The sequence below is a fragment of the Hevea brasiliensis genome, chromosome 8 (genome assembly GCF_030052815.1).
Source record: "Hevea brasiliensis isolate MT/VB/25A 57/8 chromosome 8, ASM3005281v1, whole genome shotgun sequence".
Classification (NCBI taxonomy): domain Eukaryota; kingdom Viridiplantae; phylum Streptophyta; class Magnoliopsida; order Malpighiales; family Euphorbiaceae; genus Hevea; species Hevea brasiliensis.
The window spans coordinates 92,486,636-92,508,365 of NC_079500.1; the positions used below are offsets into that span (position 1 = coordinate 92,486,636).

At 36.0% G+C, this 21,730-nt stretch overlaps 1 protein-coding gene across 2 annotated transcripts; it reads right to left on the reverse strand.

Moving 5' to 3' along the window:
- Window positions 1-12,197: 12,197 nt before the first annotated feature.
- On the reverse strand, window positions 12,198-16,633 carry LOC110648217 (protein IQ-DOMAIN 3). 2 transcript variants are annotated; one of them, XM_058151635.1, is made up of 6 exons: window positions 16,276-16,633; window positions 15,620-15,697; window positions 15,176-15,517; window positions 14,520-14,747; window positions 13,799-13,918; window positions 12,198-13,196 (listed from the first exon to the last, which is right to left on the reverse strand). In XM_058151635.1, the coding sequence occupies exons 2-6, from the start codon at window positions 15,671-15,673 to the stop codon at window positions 12,471-12,473; spliced, it is 1,470 nt and encodes a 489-aa protein (XP_058007618.1). In that variant the 5' UTR covers window positions 15,674-15,697; window positions 16,276-16,633; the 3' UTR covers window positions 12,198-12,470. The 2 variants fall into 2 exon arrangements, with proteins under 2 accessions (XP_058007618.1, XP_058007619.1); XM_058151636.1 differs by lacking the exon at window positions 16,276-16,633 and adding an exon at window positions 16,164-16,214.
- Window positions 16,634-21,730: the final 5,097 nt, after the last annotated feature.

The window sequence follows — 21,730 nt, forward strand, 5'->3', positions numbered from 1 at the left end:
AGCTCAATTTACAAGTTTAAAATTATTATAAATAAGCAGGTCAACTTATTTTTAGAGAACAAATCTTTGTGATTATCAATAATAATAATAATAATAATAATAATAATAATAATTAAAGCATTTAAACAGTTAATCATCTAGGACAATATCACTCAAATCAGATTTAGGACCTGTATGGCATTGCTGTTGAGAAAATCACTTTTTTAAATATACTAGTTAGAGAGTGTTAAAAAATAATTAAAAATTAAATTTGATCAGTTTTAGTCATAAGAACACTAAAATAACAAAACAACTTTTTTCAAACTGTTTTTCTCAACAGCATCTAAAATGGTGTTTTTATTCAAAAAAACAATTTCAGGCTCTGAAACTTAATGCCAAATAGGGCCTTAGTGTCACGACCCAACCTATGGGCCGGACCGGCACTAGGACCTGGGCAAGCCTAAAGCCCCCGAGGCCCGTAGTAAGCCTTAACTATTCATTAACCCAACTCTAAGGCCCATTTGGGCCCAATATCAAGAAAACAAACGGACAGAGTCCGGTCATAAAATGGACTTTCCAACGGGGAGTTTTCGACTCACCCGACCTGTAAACACAATAAACAATCCATTGGGGAGCTCAGCTCACCCTCCACATACTCATCAACATAATAATAAATGGGAGCTCCTCATCCAATCCATCAAACAGACTTAAAATATTAAGTTTACAGTCCAACATGAATATAATATTACGCATCAATTTCAAATAATTATCGCTAACACATGCGGAAATTCTAGGAGTAATTAAAATTACACAATATTGATAAACAACTCGCGAGGTAAAAAGGCAGTTAACCTGCAACAAAATATCCTCCCGTGGCTCAGAAAATTTTTGAACAGAGTGAGCGTCGACTCAGAGAGTAAAATATCAATCTTAACTATAATCTCTATAACTATCTCAAACTAATGCAACTCGTAGAGTGAAATGCAACATACACAACATTTTCACATCATAACATCAAAAGGTAATTTGGAGCACTCACACACCTGTAGTATCAATCATAACATATGGGAGCCGATCCTATACGCCTCTCTTAAATCCAACCCGTGCCATAATTACTCAAGCTCTGACTTCCACTTAATAACCAAATCGAGGGTCCCAAATAATTACTCAAGCCGTGACTACCCCTCAAGGAACGTCCCAATTACTCAAGCCGTGACTACCCCGCCCCATCCATAGTCCACACCACATCACACGCACGCCAACGCACGCACACTGCTCCAAATTACCACAACAACATCCATGGTACATCAACAGTTATGAATGCAACATAAATCGTGCCTAGAGTTTAACTACATAAATATATGCATATAAGTGATGCATGAGCATGTCGAACATATAATAATATCGAAATTATAATTAAAATTAATATTTTACTCACAGACTTGACGACAAATTACTGTGGCGGCTGGGCGGAGGAAGAAGGCTGTCCCGGCTCACCTGACAATCATATTACATTTATTTAATACAATCTGACTCAATACAAATAAAGAAAATGACCAATTACGCCCTAAGTCGTATAAAATCCGCAGAGTCTCCCTATACCTAGACCTACCCAACCCGCAAAAGGGCTAAAAACGCACTTCTATACTCACAATCCATACATCAGCTCAATCATATCACACAGCCCCTCCCGCCCATCAAATCAATCATCCATCACAATACGCAAAATTTCAATTTAGTCCTTATTATTGATCATTTTTGCAAAACCGCCCAAACAAGCTCTAAAAATTATAAAACTTTGCCCCGCGGTCCTTAGCAATATTACTAAGCTATTGTAAAAGAATCGTAATTTTCTAAGCTACCACGAATATTTTATGGATTTTTAATCCTATTTAAGCACTAGAAAATTACGTAAAACTAGGTTCGGTTTACCTTTGCCGATTCCGACTTCGGGACGCGCCGACGCTCGACAATGGGGCTAGCCAAAACCTCGCCCACCCGAGACTTTTCCGGCCACGGTCCGTTCGCCCAAATTTGCGCATCTTGGCCAATCGCCGAATTTCCGCGAATCGAGGATACCTACACGAAGCCCATAACACGGGGTTAGTACATAAATTTTTCAGAATTTTCTAAGCTCATTTAATGCTCGAAATTACACCGCGGTTCGTGGGACCCACCAAAAACGGTGTCGGAAAATTCAAATTTATGTCGCTAAGCTCTCGACGAATGGAGCGTGCTGGTGGCCTCGCTTCCTCGTGATTCACTGCCAGAAATCTAGCCCAAAAGTCGAAATGGGCTAAAATCTTCCCGAGCAAAAATCTGACAAACCGCTCGATGGATTTCGCGCTCTTGGTGTCTATGGAAAGCTCACGAGTAGATGATTTTAGACACAAGACCCGGCCCAATCGGTGGACGCACGGATTTGGCCGAGAAATCGAGCGACGCGCTGCAGGGAGGGGAGGAGAGAGAAAAGAAAGAGAAAAGAGAGGGACGACGCACGGAGAAGAAAAAGGAAAGGGAGCCGTTCGATTCGACCGGTCCGATCCGTCCGGTTCGATTCGCCGTTCGATTCGAATACAAAATTTTGAATTTTTATCACGGACCAAAACGAGGTCCAAAATTCAAAAATTCCGTGAAACTCGTAAAAATACGTAGACTCCAAATATATTTTTAGTTTTGCCACGTGGTCTTTAAATTAATTTTTAAAAATCATCAAAGTTTATATTTTCTGAAAATCGAACCCGATTTTTAAAATCCAAAAATCTCAAAAATTCCTAAAATTTAAATAAAATTAAAATATCAAAAATACTCATAAATAATAAAATTTGGGGTGTTACATTCTTCCTCTTACGTAAAAATTCGCCCTCGAATTTTTACACAAGGCGTAATAAAACACATGATTATGCATTGAACAAGTAAGGGTACTTGCTACGCATGTCCCGCCTCGACTCCTGTGCACTCTTCCACCGATCGACTCTCCACAAAACCTTAACCATAGGGATCTGCTTTGGATCTCACTGCCTCACTTGGTAGTCCACTATGGCTACAGTCGCTCCTCAAATGTCAAGTTCTCTTTAGCTCTATCACATCCTAATGCAGACATGAGAAGGATCAGAATGTATTTCCCGAGCATGGAGATGTGAAACACGGATGAACGTGAGAAAGGTTGGGTGGTAGCTCCAACCTGTAGGCAATCGCCCAACTCTATCAAGAACCTCAAAAGGTCCGATATACCGAGGTGCCAACTTGCCCTTCTTTCCAAATCTCATGACTCCTTCATTGGAGAAACCTTCAGAATACATAGTCGCCATCGCAAACTCCACATCCTCCGTCTGGGTCCGCATAACTCTTCTCGCCATCGAAAGCCGCCTCGCCGCTCCTCGATTAAAGGAACTACCTCAAGTGTACCGCACTAGGTCTACATCATGCACTTTCGCTTCCCCATTTCTGCCCAACACAGGAGACCTACACTTTCTTCCATATAATGCCTCATAGGGTGCCAACCCTATGCCGGAGTGATAATCGTTGTTGTAGGCAAACTCCACTGAGCTAGTCGTCATCCCATCGACCTCCAAAATCCAAGACACTCATGCGAAGCATGTCTTCCAGTTGTTTGATCGCCCTTTCTGATCGCCCGTCTGTTCGAGGGTGGAAGGTCAGATCAAGTTCAATCAGGTGCCAAGTGCCTCCCGCAACTTTCTCCAAAACCGAGAAGTGAATCAGCCCTCTGCCGATATTATGGAAGCCTAACTCCATGCAATCGACTATTTCTCGAATGTAGAGCCGCATACCGTGCTACGTAGTATGTAGTCTTTACAGTAAGAAGTGAGCTGATTTGGTCAAGCGGTCTACAATTACCCATATCGAGTCATATCCTCGCGTGGTACGAGGCAACCCAAATACAAAATCCATAGTAATCATTTCCCACTTCCATTCTCGGGATAGGAGCTCTTGCAGCTTCCCGACGGTCTCTCGTGTTCAAACTTCACCTTCTCGACAAGTCAAGCACTTGGACACAAAGTCCGCTATGTCTCTCTTCATGCCATTCCACCAAGAGCTATCTTTCACATCATGGTACATCTTGGTGGAACTCGGGTGGATATCAGCATGCTGTATAGTGTGCCTCTTGCATGATTTCATTCCCGAGGTTGTCCACATCGGGCACACATATCCTAGAACCTTGCACTAGGGCGCCATCATTGGCAAATCCAAACTCACCACCTTCACCTTGTCAGACTCTTTCTATGATCTTCATCAATTGTTGGTCTCGTGGCCGGGAAACTCTAACTCGTCTCAAGTCCGCCTCACCGAAAAGTGAGCCAACAATACCCCTCATCCGAAAGATCTAGGATTAGACCTGATCCATCAACTCATGTACTTCCCGAATCAATGGTCTTTTCTCTCACAAATGTGCGCCAAATCGCTGTAAGATTTTCTCGCCAAGGCATCCGCCACAACATTGGCCTTCCTGTGGTGGTACCGATGGTGCAATCATAGTCTTTCGTAAGCTCCATCCATCTCCTCTGCCTCAAGTTTAAATCCTCTGTTGGAAGATGTACTTTAAACTCTTGTGGTCGTGTATATCTCGCACACTTCACCATACATGTAGTGTCTCCGCATTTTAAGTGCAAAGATTACAAACGCCATTTCCAAATCATGGGTGGGGTAGTTCGCCATGCCTCTTCACCGCTTTGAAGCATAAGCCACTACCTTTCCATTCTCGCATCAAAACACACCCTAGGCCAACTCGAGGCGCCACAAGACACCTGTATCCTTCACCACTCACAGTAGTGTCAACACAGGGCAAGTGGTTAGACACTCCTTGAGCTTCGAAACTCACCTCACACTATCCGTCCAAATGAATGGAACATTCTTCCCGGTCAACTTAGTTAGGGAGCCGCTATCCCGAGAAATCTTGCACAAAACGCCTCAGTAGCAGCTAAACCTGTAAAACTTCGCACCTCAAGGATCGTTGTAGGCCTAAGCCAATCGCCATGTGCCTTCAATTTTCTTGGGATCCACTTGAATACCGCCACTTGAAACCACGTGTCCCAAGAATGAGATGCTTTCTAGCCAAAATTCACATTTCAAAATTTGGCGATAGCCGTGCTCCTCAAAGTCCGCAACACCATCCTCAAGTGCCACACGTGTTCTTCCTCGGTCGAGAGTATACTGTAATGTCATCTATGAATACGATGACAAACGGTCCAAAAATGGCTTGAACACCTGCTCATCAAGTCCATGAAGGTCAGCCGTGCATTAGTGAGTCCAAAAGACATCACCAAGAACTCATAATGACCATATCTTGTCCTCGAAGCCGCTTTTGGACACGCCCTCATTCCCGATTCTCAATTGATGGTAGCCCGACGCAGTCTATCTTGAAAAGAATCTAGCTCCTTGAGCCGATCAAACAAATCATCGATCCGAGGAAGTGGATACTTGTTCTTCACAAATACCTTGTTCAAATTGTCTGTAGTCGATACACAACCTCAATGACCCATCCTTCTTTCTCACAAATAGAACAGGAGCACCCCAGGGTGAAGTGCTCGGACGTATGAAACCCTTGTCCACGAGCTCCGGTAGTTGCTTCTTCAGCTCTTTCAATTCACTGGTGCCATCCTCGTAAGGTGGCATCGATATGGGGTTTGTACCCTAATAACATCAATGCGTAACTCTATTCCCTTCTCGTGGCAACCCCGAAGCTCTTCAGGAAGACATCCATGAATTCTCCGACAACAGAACATTTTCCATGCTGACACCTTCTACAGATGTATCTCTCACCAATGCCAAATACCCTTGGCATCCACGCTTCAACATTTTTCTGGCACTAATTGCTGACACCAAATTATATGGAGCCACGCTCCTGTCACCATCAAAGCTAAACTCTTCCACACCAGGTATGTGGAAGTATACCTTTGTTCCCGCAGCCTAAGGTGGCATAATGAGTTGCCAACCACCCATCCCCGTGATTACATCGAAATCCATTATCGGTAGAGGAACCAAGTCCGCCGGGAGGATCTTTCCATCCACTACCACCGGGCTACCCGAAATACCATGTCTACATCTATGTTGTCACTAAGTGGGTAGCTACCGACAAAGGACATTCTAAGGTTGTAGGGTTTATAACCAACCTCATTGCAAACACAGGGTAGACATATGAGTTCGTAGCAAGATGATCTATCAAAACACGAGCCTCATAAGAACAAACTGTAAGAATACCGCCACAACCGCATTTGAAGCTTGAGCATCCCGTGGGTCGTGGTGAAAACCCGAGCTTGACTCTACCCCGAGTGGCGTAACTCGACATCGACTTCTACCTCCCGACCGCCTCCAAATCCACGCCCCTTGTCCTCGCCTGGCCATCGAATCGATCGCCGCCATGTTGGAAGCACCGGATACAATCGCCGAGGAACATTCGCAATGTAACCCCGTGACCCCATCTGTGGCTCGCCAACATGGGGCATTCTTCAGCAAAGTGACCCTTGGCTACACTCAAGCATACTCGATCCCATCAAACAAGGTCCTCAATGTCCTCTTCCACATCAGGCACAAGGTGCCAAGGAGGATCTCAACTGCACTCTAACTATCGTATTCGAATCGTTACCACCGCCGATCCGCACTCGGTCCAATCCTCGTGGTCTGGTTCCAAAACCACTTCTCTTGCTCCTACCCTTTCCTCTCAGAATTACCTCGCCACCACCGTCCGAGTACCCATGGAAGGGACACCGAGGAACCCTCCGCCTGCTTTTTCTTTGCTCTTCCATTGCCATCCACAAAGATAGCTAATCTCAACTGTCTCGCTCGATCAACCACCACATCAAAAGATCGATCCGACATCATGGCCGTGTTCGCATACCTCCGCCAAGCCCCTTTAGGAATCTTTTCACCTTCATAGTCTCTCAGAGATACCGCCAGTAGGGGCATATCTCGCCAATTCCGTAAATTTCAGAGCATATTCATCTACTGCACTGCCATTCTCGCCTTAAGGCCTCAAAGGCCCACTGCTTCTGATCTCTGAAGCTTTCTGGCACAAACCGATTGATAAAAAGTTCCACAAACTGAGCCCATGTCAAACCCTCCATCCGGGGTAACACGTAGTCATTCATCCATTGCCTAGGCATGGGCCCCATGACGTGCTGCATACATTCTATCAATCTTCTATCACCAATCAGACTCGCTCCTACCGTCATAGAATCCAAAACCGATATGCATCGCTCGACACATCATAGGTACCGTGCACCAACTTCTTAAAATTTATGATCTGCTTGTAAGGTTTCCTCTTGGTGCGTGGATCGCCGCTGTGGAGGGTGGACTATATATCGCGCCATCATGTCGATGGTTCTCTCGCAGATCTAGAGTAGCCGCCATGTGGTCCATGTGACCCTGTGCAATGAATGACTTTACCTGAACTTTTTGTAGCTTCTCTTCTACTTGAGCAGCTCTAGGCCTCCTACCCCGCCTCCTGGCAAAGCGCCATCCCGTGGCCGACACCTCGTCAGCACATCCGTTCTCGTGCAAGGCAGCTCTCCCGCTTCTACGCATTTTCCTGAAATTCAGCAGCATTAGCCCACAAAATTCAAAATTGCACATTGCACACTCTATAGACTCATATTTATACACAATATATGAAGCGTAAACTAGAAGCAAAGATGACAATGCAAGACGAATATGGACCCTATTTTTCCGCATGTGACTCCTATTAGACTTTTCCCAACACTTTAGACAACATTCCCTAAGAACTGGAGCCTAAGCTCGATACCACATTTGTCACGACCCAACCTATGGGCCTGACCAAGACTAGGACTCGGCCACCTAAAGCCCCCGAGGCCCGTAGTAAGCCTTAACTATTCATTAACCCAACTCTAAGGCCCATTTGGGCCCAATATCAAGAAAACAAACTGACAGAGTCCGCCATAAATGGACTTTCCAACGGGAGTTTTCGACTCACCCGACCAGAAACACAATAAACAATCCATTGGGGAGCTCACCACCCTCCACATACTCATCAACATAATAATAAATGGGAGCTCACTCCTCATCCAATCCATCAAACAGACTTAAAATATTAAGTTTACAGTCCAACATGAATATAATATTACGCATCAATTTCAAATAATTATCGCTAACACATGCGGAAATTCTAGGAGTAATTAAAATTACACAATATTGATAAACAACTCGCGAGGTAAAAAGGCAAAGTTAACCTGAACAAAATATCCTCCCGTGGCTCAGAAAATTTTTGAACAGAGTGAGCGCTCGACTGCAGAGTAAAATATCAATCTTAACTATAATCTCTATAACTATCTCAAACTAATGCAACTCGTAGAGTGAAATGCAACATACACAACATTTTCACATCATAACATCAAAAGGTAATTTGGAGCACTCACACACTCGTAGTATCAATCATAACATATGGGAGCCGATCCCCATACAACTCTCTTAAATCCAACCTCGTGCCAATTACTCAAGCTCTGACTTCCACTTAATAACCAAATCGAGGGTCCCAAATAATTACTCAAGCCGTGACTACCCTCAAGGAACGGGTCCCATAATTACTCAAGCCGTGACTACCCCGCCCTATCCATAGTCCACACCACATCACACGCACGCCAACGCACGCACACCGCCTCCAAATTACCACAACAACATCCATGGTACATCAACAGCTATGAATGCAACATAAATCGTGCCTAGAGTTTAACTACATAAATATATGCATATAAGTGATGCATGGGCATGTCGAACATATAATAATATCGAAATTATAATTAAAATTAATATTTTACTCACGCATTTGACGACAAATTATCGTGGGCGGCGGGCGGAGGAAGAAGGTCATTCCGCTCACCGACAATCATATTACATTTATTTAATACAACTGACTCAATACAAATAAAGAAAAGACCAATTACGCCCTAAGTCGTGTTTAAAATCCTACAGAGTCTCCCTATACCTAGACCTACCCAACCCGCAAAAGGGCTAAAAACGCACTTCTATACTCACAATCCATACATCAACAGCTCAATCATATCACACAGCCCTCCGCCCATCAAATCAATCATCCATCACAATACGCAAAATTTCAATTTAGTCCTTATTATTGATCATTTTTGCAAAACCGCCCAAACAAGCTCTAAAAATTATAAAACTTTGCCTCATGTCCTTAGCAATATTACTAAGCTATTGCAAAAGAATCGTAATTTTCTAAGCTACCACGAATATTTTATGGATTTTTAATCCTATTTAAGCACTAGAAAATTACGTAAAACTAGGTTCGGTTTACCTTTGCCGATTCCGACTTCGGACGCGCCGACGCCCGACAATGGGGCTAGCCAAAACCTCGCCCAATTCGAGACTTTTCCGGCCACGGTCCGTTCGCCCGAAATTTGCATCTTGGCCAATCGCCGAATTTCCGCGAATCGAGGATACCTACACGAAGCCCATAACACGGGGTTAGTACATAAATTTTTCAGAATTTTCTAAGCTCATTTAATGCTCGAAATTACACCGCGGTTCGTGGGACCCACCAAAAACGGTGTCGAAAAATTCAAATTTATGTCGCTGCGGCTCTCGACGAATGGAGCGCGGCTGGTGGCCTCGCTTTCTCGTGGATTCACTTGCCGAGAAATCTAGCCCAATATTCGAAATGTGCTAAACTCTTCCCGAGCAAAAATCTGACTAACTGCTTTATGGATTTCGGCGTTCTTGGTGTCTATGGAAAGCTCTCGCCGAGTAGATGATTTTAGACACAAGACCCCGGATCGGCCGGATTTGGCCGAAGAAACTGGAGCGACGCGCGCGCGCAGGGGAGGGGAGGAGAGAGAAAAGAAAGAGAAAAGAGAGGGACGACGCGCGCGGGAGAAGAAAAAGGAAAGGGAGCCGGTTCGATTCGGCCGGTCCGATCCAGTCCGGTTCGATTCGGCCGGTTCGATTCGAATACAAAATTTTGAATTTTTATCACGGACCGAAAACGAGGTCCAAAATTCAAAAATTCCGTGAAACTCGTAAAAATACGTAGACTCCAAATATATTTTTAGTTTTGCCACGTGGTCTTTAAATTAATTTTTAAAAATCATCAAAGTTTATATTTTCGGAAAATCGAACCCGATTTTTAAAATCCGAAAAATCTCAAAAAAATTCCTAAAATTTAAATAAAATTAAAATATCAAAAATACTCATAAATAATAAAATTTGGGGTGTTACACTTAGTCAATGGTGTGATTCAAAAACTTCAACCACCATTTTAAAAAAAAAAAATAATGAAGGATTTACCGAGATTGAATTACGAAATATCCAGTACCTTGCTTTGAGCTATTTTGCTGCTGCATAGCAAATGGCTTCTCAATGGAGATGCTAAAATTGCAATTTGCAAAGCATACATACATCATTTGCAAGCAAGACTTCAACCAAAACAAAATACTTCCTACTATGAGCTTCAAAAGGCTAATTGTGTTGTTATGTTAGTCTGTAAAACAAAAAACTGTGAGGTTGGTAGTCTTTCGACCAGCCATTTCGATACTCAAGTTAGAAAATAGTAGTTTGAAAATGAGAGAATAAGAGAATAATTTAGTTTTGATTTTGGACAGTATATACGTCCCTGATTCTTCCTTGCTTCTAGTATTTATAGACTTTTTTTAAAAAAATAATAATTGCCTTAATCTCGAGAATTAGGTTAATATTCAAGATTGTCTCATAAAAATCTAGCTTCATTCACAATTGGTGCTACTATTGCTTGGTATGAGTTTTGCTCGGCTTGTTAAGCGAACGATAACGTTACTTCTTCGTTCGGCTTGTTGCTATCCGGTCTGGGCCTAGATCATACTACCTTTTATTTGGCTCGTTACTATTTGGTTGAATAGCCTCTCGCTCGTTTTTGACTCTTTGACTGAGCATTTGACATTTTGACTGTCACGTTGGATATTTTATTCTAAGCACTAACTTTGTGACTGAGTCTTAGGCGAGTAGTGTCATTACTTCAAGAGGACAGGAAAGGAACATTCTTAAAATTGATCCATATTCTCTATATCAGAATACAGATGCATCATCTTTTGTCTTTTCAAGCATTTGAGATAAGAGTTAGAAAATTTCATTAAGGGGTTAATTAAGAGTGATCATTTGATTAATCGAATCAAATTGGATAAAATTTTTTATTAACTAATATTTTAATCAAACTCTAAAATACTAATCAAATCAAATCAAAATTAAAAAAAAATTAATTGAAACCAATCGATCAATTATCGTATAATCCAACTAGTCGCAAAAAAAATTATATATTAATTAAATATAAATAGAACTATAATTATAATCATTTTTATTATAAAAATAATGTTAAATTTAGTATAATTATAATCAACTGAAACTCACTTATATCTCTTAAAATATATTATCTGGGTATATATTGGTGGAAGCATATTCTCTCTCAGATCTGATTGTGAGTTTGAGAAATTTTTTTTCATAAATAATTGAATTAAATTATAAAAGGACAAAAAGATTTAACTTTTTTAAGTGATTAAGCCTCCTATTTATTATATATTTTATATACTCTAGTATATGATTATTTATTAATATAATATGATTCATCTCAATAAAAGTTTTCTGGCTGGTTGGACTTCAATTAGATTAGATATTCATAAATACAATAAATGAATGTTTCTTTAGTTAATGTTTGAAAAGGAAGTTATAATATCAAAGAATATGAAAGTGAGCTATTGGGCCACTGGATTAATGGCATAACGCTAATGTAAAAGATTAAGAGTTTAAATTCTCACAAGTCAATACATTTAATAAATGTTTGATAAGGGAGTTATAACACCAATGAATATGAAAGTGAGCTATTGGGCCACTAGATTAATGCTTAATACTAAAAGATTAAGGGGTATTTAGTTTAACAATTTATTGTAACTGATAGTTGAAAGGCATTTAAATTGCAAAAGATTAGAAAGTTCTTCAATAACCAATAAATACATAAAGAAAAACTTTTTGATCGCTAACAATGAAGAAAAGAAATGACTAATCAAATATAGCTTAATGGTACTGGAGTCATCTCTAGTATTATGGGGTTTCGAGTTCGAGTATTAGTTGGAGCTCTCAATATACCTAAAAATAAAGAAAAGAAATGATTGGGAATGGTTATAAACACACTACTCCAAAGTTTTCCTCAAAATCTAAAGAACATGAGCTAACTGGAAGAGAGAGAATTAAACAGTGAAAAAGACTATCTCGGTAAGACTACGACTAAATAAATCATACTATCATCATCTTGAAATCAATCCTACAACATAATACATAACAAATCCCAAGCACAGGCATTTTGTTTAGAAGAATAAAAAAGGTCTTGGCAGTGATGACAATGGCAATGACATGCAATAATAACAATCCTTTATTCCCTATTTTTTCTTTCCCCTCCACGCACACTTCTAACAAAAGTAGTTGTTGACAAAGAAAGATGGATGCACACTAATACCTAAAATGAAATGTTGTGTCCCATCCTACCTGCTGCTTTCCCCATTGATAGGTTTCTCTTCTTTATGCACTTCAAAGTTGTTAATGACATTGGATTCCACCCTAGGAGGACCAGAATACCTCCTTGGTCCAGCTGGGGAAGCAGAGAAAGAAAGCCGCTTCTTTACAGAACCCGCGGATGCCTTTTCTGGTGTCCCATTCTTCCCTATTCCTAAGGGGCTTGGCAACCGGGATTTTGCCTTTGCTGACTGTGTGGGTGTCATGTAACTTGGAACTGAGGGTGAGCTAGCTAGGCTCTCATCATCTCTCACCGATGAACCTGCTATGCTGTGCCTCCGATATCGCTCAGATTGGACACTGAACAAACTCCTTGAGTCATCATCCCCACCCCAACCGCTCCCTCTTGGACTTGGTGACTTCGCTTTCCCTGTTACTGATGATATAGAAGGCGCTTTGGAAGGAGGAGTTGAAGGAGATTGACGACTGGAAGCTCGGCTTGATATTTGGACACCATGTGAAGGCTTATTATCACGGTTGAGATCACGACGAGAGTAAGCTCTGCTGATTTCACCAATAGACATGGCACGACTTGTTGAGCTTTTAACAGAAGAAAGATCATTATTATCTATCGTGCTCCAGCTCCCCCAAGGCCGGGCTGCCATCCATCTTTCTAACCAACTCCAACCCCAGTGAGGATTATTTGGATCCATAAACGTTGGATTTGCTGATTTTGAAAAGTTCTTCCATGTTTGCTGTTCCAAAAATTATCATGTGTAAGTTTTGAAAGGAAGTCTCCACCCATGGTACATGGAGATTGTTCAGCTCTATAAAGAGTGAATTTGCTAATTTTGAAGAGTTCATCAATATTTGCCATTAAATGTCACAAAAATTGATCATACATGCACTAAAGTATGATTCAAGATTGAGTTTTACATAACCTCATAGCATTACAAATCTGAAGCTAAAAACAGCAACATTTGGAGGGTAAATTCAATGCCAGCCTAAACTCTTTTCTTTATCAAAATTTAAACCCAAATTTCTTTTCTTTTTTCATATCATATAGGTAGGATATATATAAATATATATATAATGAATCCCAGCCTACACAACATCAAATTAAGACCCTAATGGGGTTTTACTTGTAAGCCAAAGAAAAAGGTTTGACATTAAAATTACCCTCAATCATTCAAAAAAGAAAGTGCCATAATGTGAAGACCAAATAATGGTAATGTTAACTACTTCCCTAGTATCCATGTGAAATAAAATGAGTAAGAGAGGGTAAAAGAGGAGGAAAATATAATTTGCATTATAACATATTAATGTTAAAAAGAGGGGGGGAAACTTTATTTATTACCTGATGAGAGAATGCATAAGCCAATGCCCTTTCTCTTCTCATAGCAGATTCTTGCTTGTGCAGTAAGTTTGCTTCAATTTGCTCCTTTGACTGCATGCTATCATCCCAATTTTCTCCAATCTGATGTAAATGTACATGAAATTTAGAACTCAACATGAACATAAGATCTTTACATCTTTCAAGACCAAAAGAAAAAAAAATTCCATTTATTTGATGAAAAAAAAAGGACAAGGACAATGTCATATCAAATACTTTACCCAGAATTGAGCAATTTATTAGGAAAGAAGCCTTGAGACTAGTATACAAATTTGAAAGGGGGGGAGGGGGAGTATCAAAACATGGGATATGAAATGAAGTGCTAAGACAATAACTAGAACTAGTTTACAGGAAAAGGAAAAGGCAGGGAGGGGTAAGGGTGGGGGAAAGCAAGAAACTGGAAGTTTGTTGGCAACTTCAGGAATAGTAATGGTAAATTTAGTTTCATTGTGAAAAAATTGATTCTCCTAAATCCACAAGTCAGCCATTAATATTGAAGTTCAGATGCTAGCAGGAAAATGATTGGGTAACATTTGCATACTGTGTCAAGAATGAACCAAAAGAAGGCAATAAAATAGCAATGACAAGTTTTCAGATCATGAACATTACCTAGATGCAGAAAGGCATGCATATATAAACACAACAGATGGGCTTGAATTTAAAAAGTATGAATGAGCACACTTACAGCATCTCTCAACTTCTCTAGCTCTTTCTCACGTTTTTGTTGGAGCTGCCACTGTATGGCGTTGTTGTCCTCTGACACTTCGATCCTCCTTGCATGAATTTGAGACTGCACACGAGCAAGAGTCTTCATTGCCCGTAAGGTGTTAGTCGCTTGCCGTTTGACAGATTGGCCTTGTATTAACTTCTTTAATCTCACCAGCCCTCTCAAAGCTCGCAATGCCCTCCTTGCCTGAACCAAAATAGAAATAATTTTTTTTTATGCGTAGCTTAACAGATCATAAATGAGGTTTATAGAGAAGATAATATTAGAATTTACATGGCACTTCAATTAGCATGACATGTTTTCTATATGCTTCAATACTTCAGTGACGACATTTTTCACACCCACACAAATGCACAGGGAGAGAGCCAAAAAACAACAATTAGATAAGTTATCAAAAAACTCTGATTCAACCAACTGGAGATACCCTTGTTTTGAGCAACCAAACAACAAAACAAATAACAAGTGCATATTAATTTGCATGGCAAGTATTTCAATATCTCTAGCTTTTTCTCCCTAAACTCCAGAAGTATTTAAATTTTACCACATGAAAACATCTGAGCATCTTATTAAGGAAAGGAATAAAATAGAAATTCTTGGAGTAAAAAGGAACGAACCAAGTATCCTCTAAACGCCGTTTGAATTTTGATAGCAGCTATTTCCTCCCTTGATTTTCCAGAATAACGGGCCACACTAGTGAGCCGAACAACCTCAGCAGCAGCATGGGCAGCAGCAACAGCTGCCTCAGCAGCCGTAGCAGTAGCAAGTGCCACAGAATATGCATGCTTGCTCTGCTCATTCTCAGCTTCAGTTAATTTTACATCTTCTCCAGGGGGAGGAGGAGGAGGAAGAGGAGGTGGTGGTGGAGGTGGAGGGGCAGGAGCAGCTAATGTGGTAGTTTCTTCATATATAGAAACAATTGGATCTAGATTCTTCTCTTGTTTCTTTGATTTGGATTTCTAGTTAAATAAAGAAGTAACATTTTTAGTATAAAATCATCAACATAACTAAATAGTCATAGGTAAAATAGATTGAGATAAAGTCCAAAACTTCCATCAAACCTTAGGACTGAGAGCTTTCTTCAAAGCAGAGAACCAAGTCCCCTTTTTCCCCATTTCTTAGTCATTCATGTGGCTTGGCTAAACATGAAATTTCAAACCCAAGTGAGATTAAACCATAAAGAAAGAAAAACAAATGTATAACAGTTCAAACATATTGAACAGAAAGTTGAATTACATCAAAAGAGAAAACAAGGAAAGTTAATAATCAAACTGCAGATGGAAAACCACAAAAAAAACTTTGGCAACTCAACCTCAAAATGTTTTTGAGGGGAAAACAAACAATACTTGGAAATTAGATCTATCATAAGCAATTAATAAAACGATTAAAAAGGGAAATAAATTTATGAAATGGCATTAAACCACCGCTCCTACAGAAAATGTGGAAACTTTCAACCAATAACTCAAGAAGAGAAACAAATGCTCAATAACCCAGATACAAAATTTGTAAGATCTTCATAAAAAACAAATAACCCAGATACAAAATTTGTAAGATCTTCATAAAAAACAAATAACCCAGTTCAGAGTTTCTAATTTAGAAACAAACCCAGGAAGGCATAAGCCAACAAGAGTGAACAGCATGAGACAGCATTTAATAATTGTATAAAAAAACAAACAAAGGCCAAACAAGAGGAGGGAAAAAAAATCCAAACTTTTACCTATGCAAAAAAAAAAAAATCTCAGATCTCTGTAACTAGAGGAACAGTACTCATCTCTCTGTGTGTAGAGAAAAGAAAAACATCTAAAGAAGAAAATAACCACGCCACGCGTCTCCTGTGACGAGAGAGAGAGAGAGAGAGAGAGAACAGATCTTGCCAAAGAAAGCTTCCTACAACGATCATAAATGGACCGATAATAACTTTCGGAGAGTTATAAGTGTGGGACCCAATTTGTCTGGTTTATGTGGGGCCCACCCTATCCTGCTAAGTTTCTAATATATTCTCTCGATATTAGCAACAAAACGGCAATGGCAAAGCAACAGACAACATTTGCTATCTTTTCGGTTTCACTTTCTCGGAGTTTTGAATTATTAAAAAAAAAAGTTGTATTTATTGCAATCTTTTTCAGAGTTAGTTCTTAAAGATGAGGATTATCTTCTGTTCTCTTCTTGACATTTGGCACTTAATTACGCTGTTCCTTTATCCAACCGAAAGTTAAGAAAAAAAAATAATTTATAAAAATATATTTAATTTCAATATTTGAGTAAAAAATTTATTGATACTAAAAAAAACAGTTATAGTAAATGTTTATGTACATAAAAATAAATTTAATAGTTATTAAATTAAATATTTATTTTAAATATATATTAATTAAAATATATATATAATTAAAATAAAAAATATTATCAATTTTCTCTTGAATTTATTGAAAAGATTCAATTTAATTATTTTTTACTTTTGAATTAAATTATTCTAAAATTTTCTTAAATTACCCCAAAATTGATATACATTAAATCTAAAACCTTTTAGATTTCTTTTTTTTTTAATTTATATTTTTAATTTGTAATGAATAGTGTTTTTATATTTATAATTTTAATTATTTTCATTTTTCTGATTTTAGTTAATTATAAGAAAATATGAAAATAATATTTTTCTATATTTTATTTTAGTTAATTATAATTAATTTAATTTTTTTAATTTTAATTTTAATTAATTATATGAAAGTATGAAAATATTTTTTGTTATTTAATTTTAAGTGATTATATGAAAATAATATTTTTATATTTTTAATTTTAGTTAATTAACACTGATTATAATTTTTTGAATTTTAATTAATTATATGAAAAATATAAATATAATATTTTTATACTTTTTAATTTTAATTATTTATAAATATAACAAATTTGGTATTCAATTTCAAATTTTAATTTTACTTAATTATATGAGAGCATAAAAAATTGCATTTTTTTATTTTAATTACAACTAATTATTTTTTAAAATAAAAATAAAAAAAATTAAATATTTGTTTAATTTGGTGCATGTATCTAACTTTCATATGAATAGACTAAATTGAACTTCTGATAAGGACAGGGAGTAAATTAGACATTATTATATTAAAATAATAAGTATATGTGATTCAAGAATTATCAAAGCCAATTTTAATATAAAAATGAGTTTATGCAACTCCATCAAATAAAAACAAGTATATTGCTATTTAGTTTTTATAATTTTTTTATTATAATTAATAAAAACTCAATAATTTGGTCTTTATAGTTTAATTTTATTAATAAATTAGTGTTTTATTTAAATTAATTTTCCTTTTTTGAAAATTAAAATTTTGTAAGAATTCAACATTTCAATTTATTTCTTTTTAGTCAAAGGCATCTAAAAAAAAATTAATGCTTCTAAATTTAAACTAAATTTTTGCAGTGACCATTTTAGACACTATTCACGAACATGATGTGGAAATAGAGAATTTGGGTTAAATTTATTCATGTTCATATCGAAATCATGTCGATTCATTTATGACACGTCAATAATCATGTCGTGTCACGAGTTAACCCGTTAACCAGACTTGATATGTTTATGACACGTTTTATTATTTATGTCACATGTCGACCTGCAACCCACCAACCTATTTTAACCCGCTAACTCATTTACTCCGCCAACTAGTTTAACCCACTAACCTGCAAATGACACTATTAAAAATAATAAATTAATAAATAGAAGTCTAATTATTTATTATATTAGAATTTTGTTACAATAACTAATTTATTTTCTTTTTATTAAAATTAATTTAATTTGTGAATTTATATAATAAGTTAAAAAATATTACTTAATAATTGTTATTTTAATTTTTAGTTAAAATCTTGATTAGCTAAATATTAAAAATATCTTATACTTGATTTATGTTTTTATTTTTGCATATTATTAAATTTATGCATGTTAATATGTGCAAATTTCATGTAATATATTATTTTATAAAAATTAAAAATATTAAATTATATCAAAACGTGTTAAATAAATTATGTTGGTTTGTGTCAAATCGTATTAAATAAATTAAATAACGTCAAATAGGTTAATTCGTTTCAAATCATATTATATAGGTCGTGTTATGTTAAATTAACTCAACACTATTTAATATTAATTATATCATGTCGTATAACCCATATAATAAAAGAGTTGTATACACAATTTATTAATCGTGTCAACCATAATTGTGTTCATATCCATGTTATGTCGGTACGAATACAACTCACCAACCCTAATGACCACCCCTACCAAATTAATAAATTTGCCTCTCTGTCACGAATACACCCATTGTGTTTTTCTCTTCCTCAACCTATTTCTCCATAATTCTAACACCCCCCTCCCTCTCTATCTTTTTAAGTTGATCCCAAAGAACAACAACCCTCACATAGTAACTAGGAAGCAAAAATCAACCAAATAAAACTAACTAGAAACAAATAAATAATTCTCATTTTTAAGTTGAGATTTCATGGAACCATCTATAGTAGGGTTACTTCAAAATATGGTATATAACTTCGCCAATGGAAGCATGATGACAAATCGGCCAAGCTAAGGGCTCATGACAGTAGAAAAGCTGAATAAGAGTGAATGCTACATGCACAACAATTAGGTGACCTTGTGATGGCAGATCGACCAGAGGATATGCATAGAAAGAGAGGTGTGAGGTGAGTGGGTAGAGGGTTAGTTGTGTGAATATTTGAAAGTGTTTCACGTTGATTAGTAGATTCAAATGCCATATTAATATGATACAATCAAATCCTCTAAATTAAGATAATTATTATAATTTTTATATAAATAATATATTTTTTTATAAATAATATAATAAGATTGTTTAAATTTAGATAATTAAAGAATATATTTTATATTTTTTTCTTTTCTTGAAAAAAAAATTGCATATCAGTGTTGTTTAATGTATTTTCCCTTTCTAATAAAAAAAAAGGGGCTACAAGAAATTAAAAAAATAGCTACAAAAATTACCGACCAAATATACTGAAATTTTGTAGGTAATCAATGATTACTGACAAATTACCGACGAAATTTTTTCGTCCACAAATACTAGCGTAGGTAATTTTTACCGACGAAAAAAATGTTATCGCTAAATTTACTGACGAAAAAAATGTTGTCGCTAAATTTACCAACGAATTATTTTGTAGGTAAATTTAAATTTTTTTGTAGGTAATTTCGTAGGAGATTTTGCTCTTATAAATTACTGACTATTTACCGACAAAATTTTTCGTTGGTAATTACCGATGAAAATAAATTTTCGTAGCTAATTTTTATTTAATATTTTTTAATTTAGTAATTACTTTTTAATTTAATTTAATTTTTAATTTTTTTAATTTAAATTAACTTTTAAATTTAATTTAATTTAAAATGTAATTTAAATTTTAATTTAATTTAATTTAAAATCTTCAAATTAATTTTTTAATTTTTTTAATTTTTAATTTTTTAATTTTTAAATTAAATATTAATTTTTAATTTTTAAAATTTTAAATTAAATATTAAATATTAATTATTTTAATTTATAATTTTTTAAGATTTAATTGTCTTAAAAAAAATTACTAGTGGAGCCCAACGTAGGCCCCATATATGTGACTATGCTACAATTGTTCTATGTTGGAGAGTAGTTCTCCTTTTATAGACAAACTCATTACCCTCAAATTTATTATCAAACGATGTGGAAATTTCACATTTTTTATGATTTACCGACGAATTACCGACTAAATATATTTCATAGGTATTTTTTTAAAATTTTATTTTCAATTTCTCCTTAATATTACCTACGAAAATCGTTTCGTTGGTAATTACCGACGAAAACAATTCGTAGCTAAAATTTTTTAATTTTTTTAAAATTTTTTTTCCTATTTTCTTCTTAATATTACCTACGAAAAGTATTTCGTTGGTAATTGCCGACGAAAATTACCAACGAAATACTTTTCTTAGGTAAAATTTTTTTAGTTTTTTAGAATTTTTTTCTCTATTTTCTCCTAAATATTACCTACGAAAAGCTTTTCATTGGTAATTACCGACTAAAATTTTTTCGTAGGTAAAATTTTTTTAGTTTTTTAGAATTTTTTCCCTATTTTCTCCTTAATATTACCTACAAAAAGTATTTTGTTGATAATTACCGACGAAATACTTTTTGTAGGTAAAATTTTTTTAGTTTTTTAGAATTTTTTTTCTCTATTTTCTCCTAAATATTACCTATGAAAAGCTTTTCGTTGGTAATTACCGACTAAAATTTTTTCGTAGGTAAAATTTTTTTAGTTTTTTAGATTTTTTCCCTATTTTCTCCTTAATATTACCTACAAAAAGCTTTTTGTTGGTAATTACCGACGAAAAATTTTCCGTAGGTTTTTTTTTTAGTTTTTAAGAAAATTTTTTTTCTATTTTGTCTTAATATTATCTACGAAAAGCTTTTCGTTGGTAATTACCGACGATAAATTTTTCGTAGGTACTTTTTTTAAAAAAATTTATTTTCTATTTTTTTCCTTAATATTACCTACAAAAAGTGGTTTGTTGGTAATTACCGACGAAAAAAATTCGTAATTAAAATTTTAAAATTTTTTAGCTTTTTAGAAATTTTTTTCTCTATTTTTTTCTTAATATTACCTAAGTAAAACTTTTCGTTGGTAATTACCGACGAAAAATTTTTCGTAGGTATTTTTTTTAAATTTTATTTTCTATTTTTTTCTTACTATTACCTACGAAAAGCGTTTCATTAGTAATTACCGACGAAACATTTGGTCGTTATTTTTATTATTTGGTCGCTAATTTTGCCGCTAATGTTAGGCACCACTTTTACCTATGAAATTATATCGTCGGTAAAGTTTTAGTCAGTAATTAGTTGGTAATTTTGTCCATAAAAATTAGTTTAAATTTTATTTCTCTTTTCGCCGGTAAAGCGTCAGTAATTCGTCTGTAAATTACCCACGAAATTCTGTAGTCGCTAATTTTCGTAGTTATTTTTAATATTTCTTGTAGTGTTAGCTATTAAATTTATAACTTATTAATATGATTTTTTACTTTATAATGCAAAAAAAAAAGTCAATTTAATTTTAACTATTGTTTAATATATATAAAAAAATTAAAATATGAATTTTCATCATTGTAAATTGGATTTTTTTTAATTAATTGGATTCAG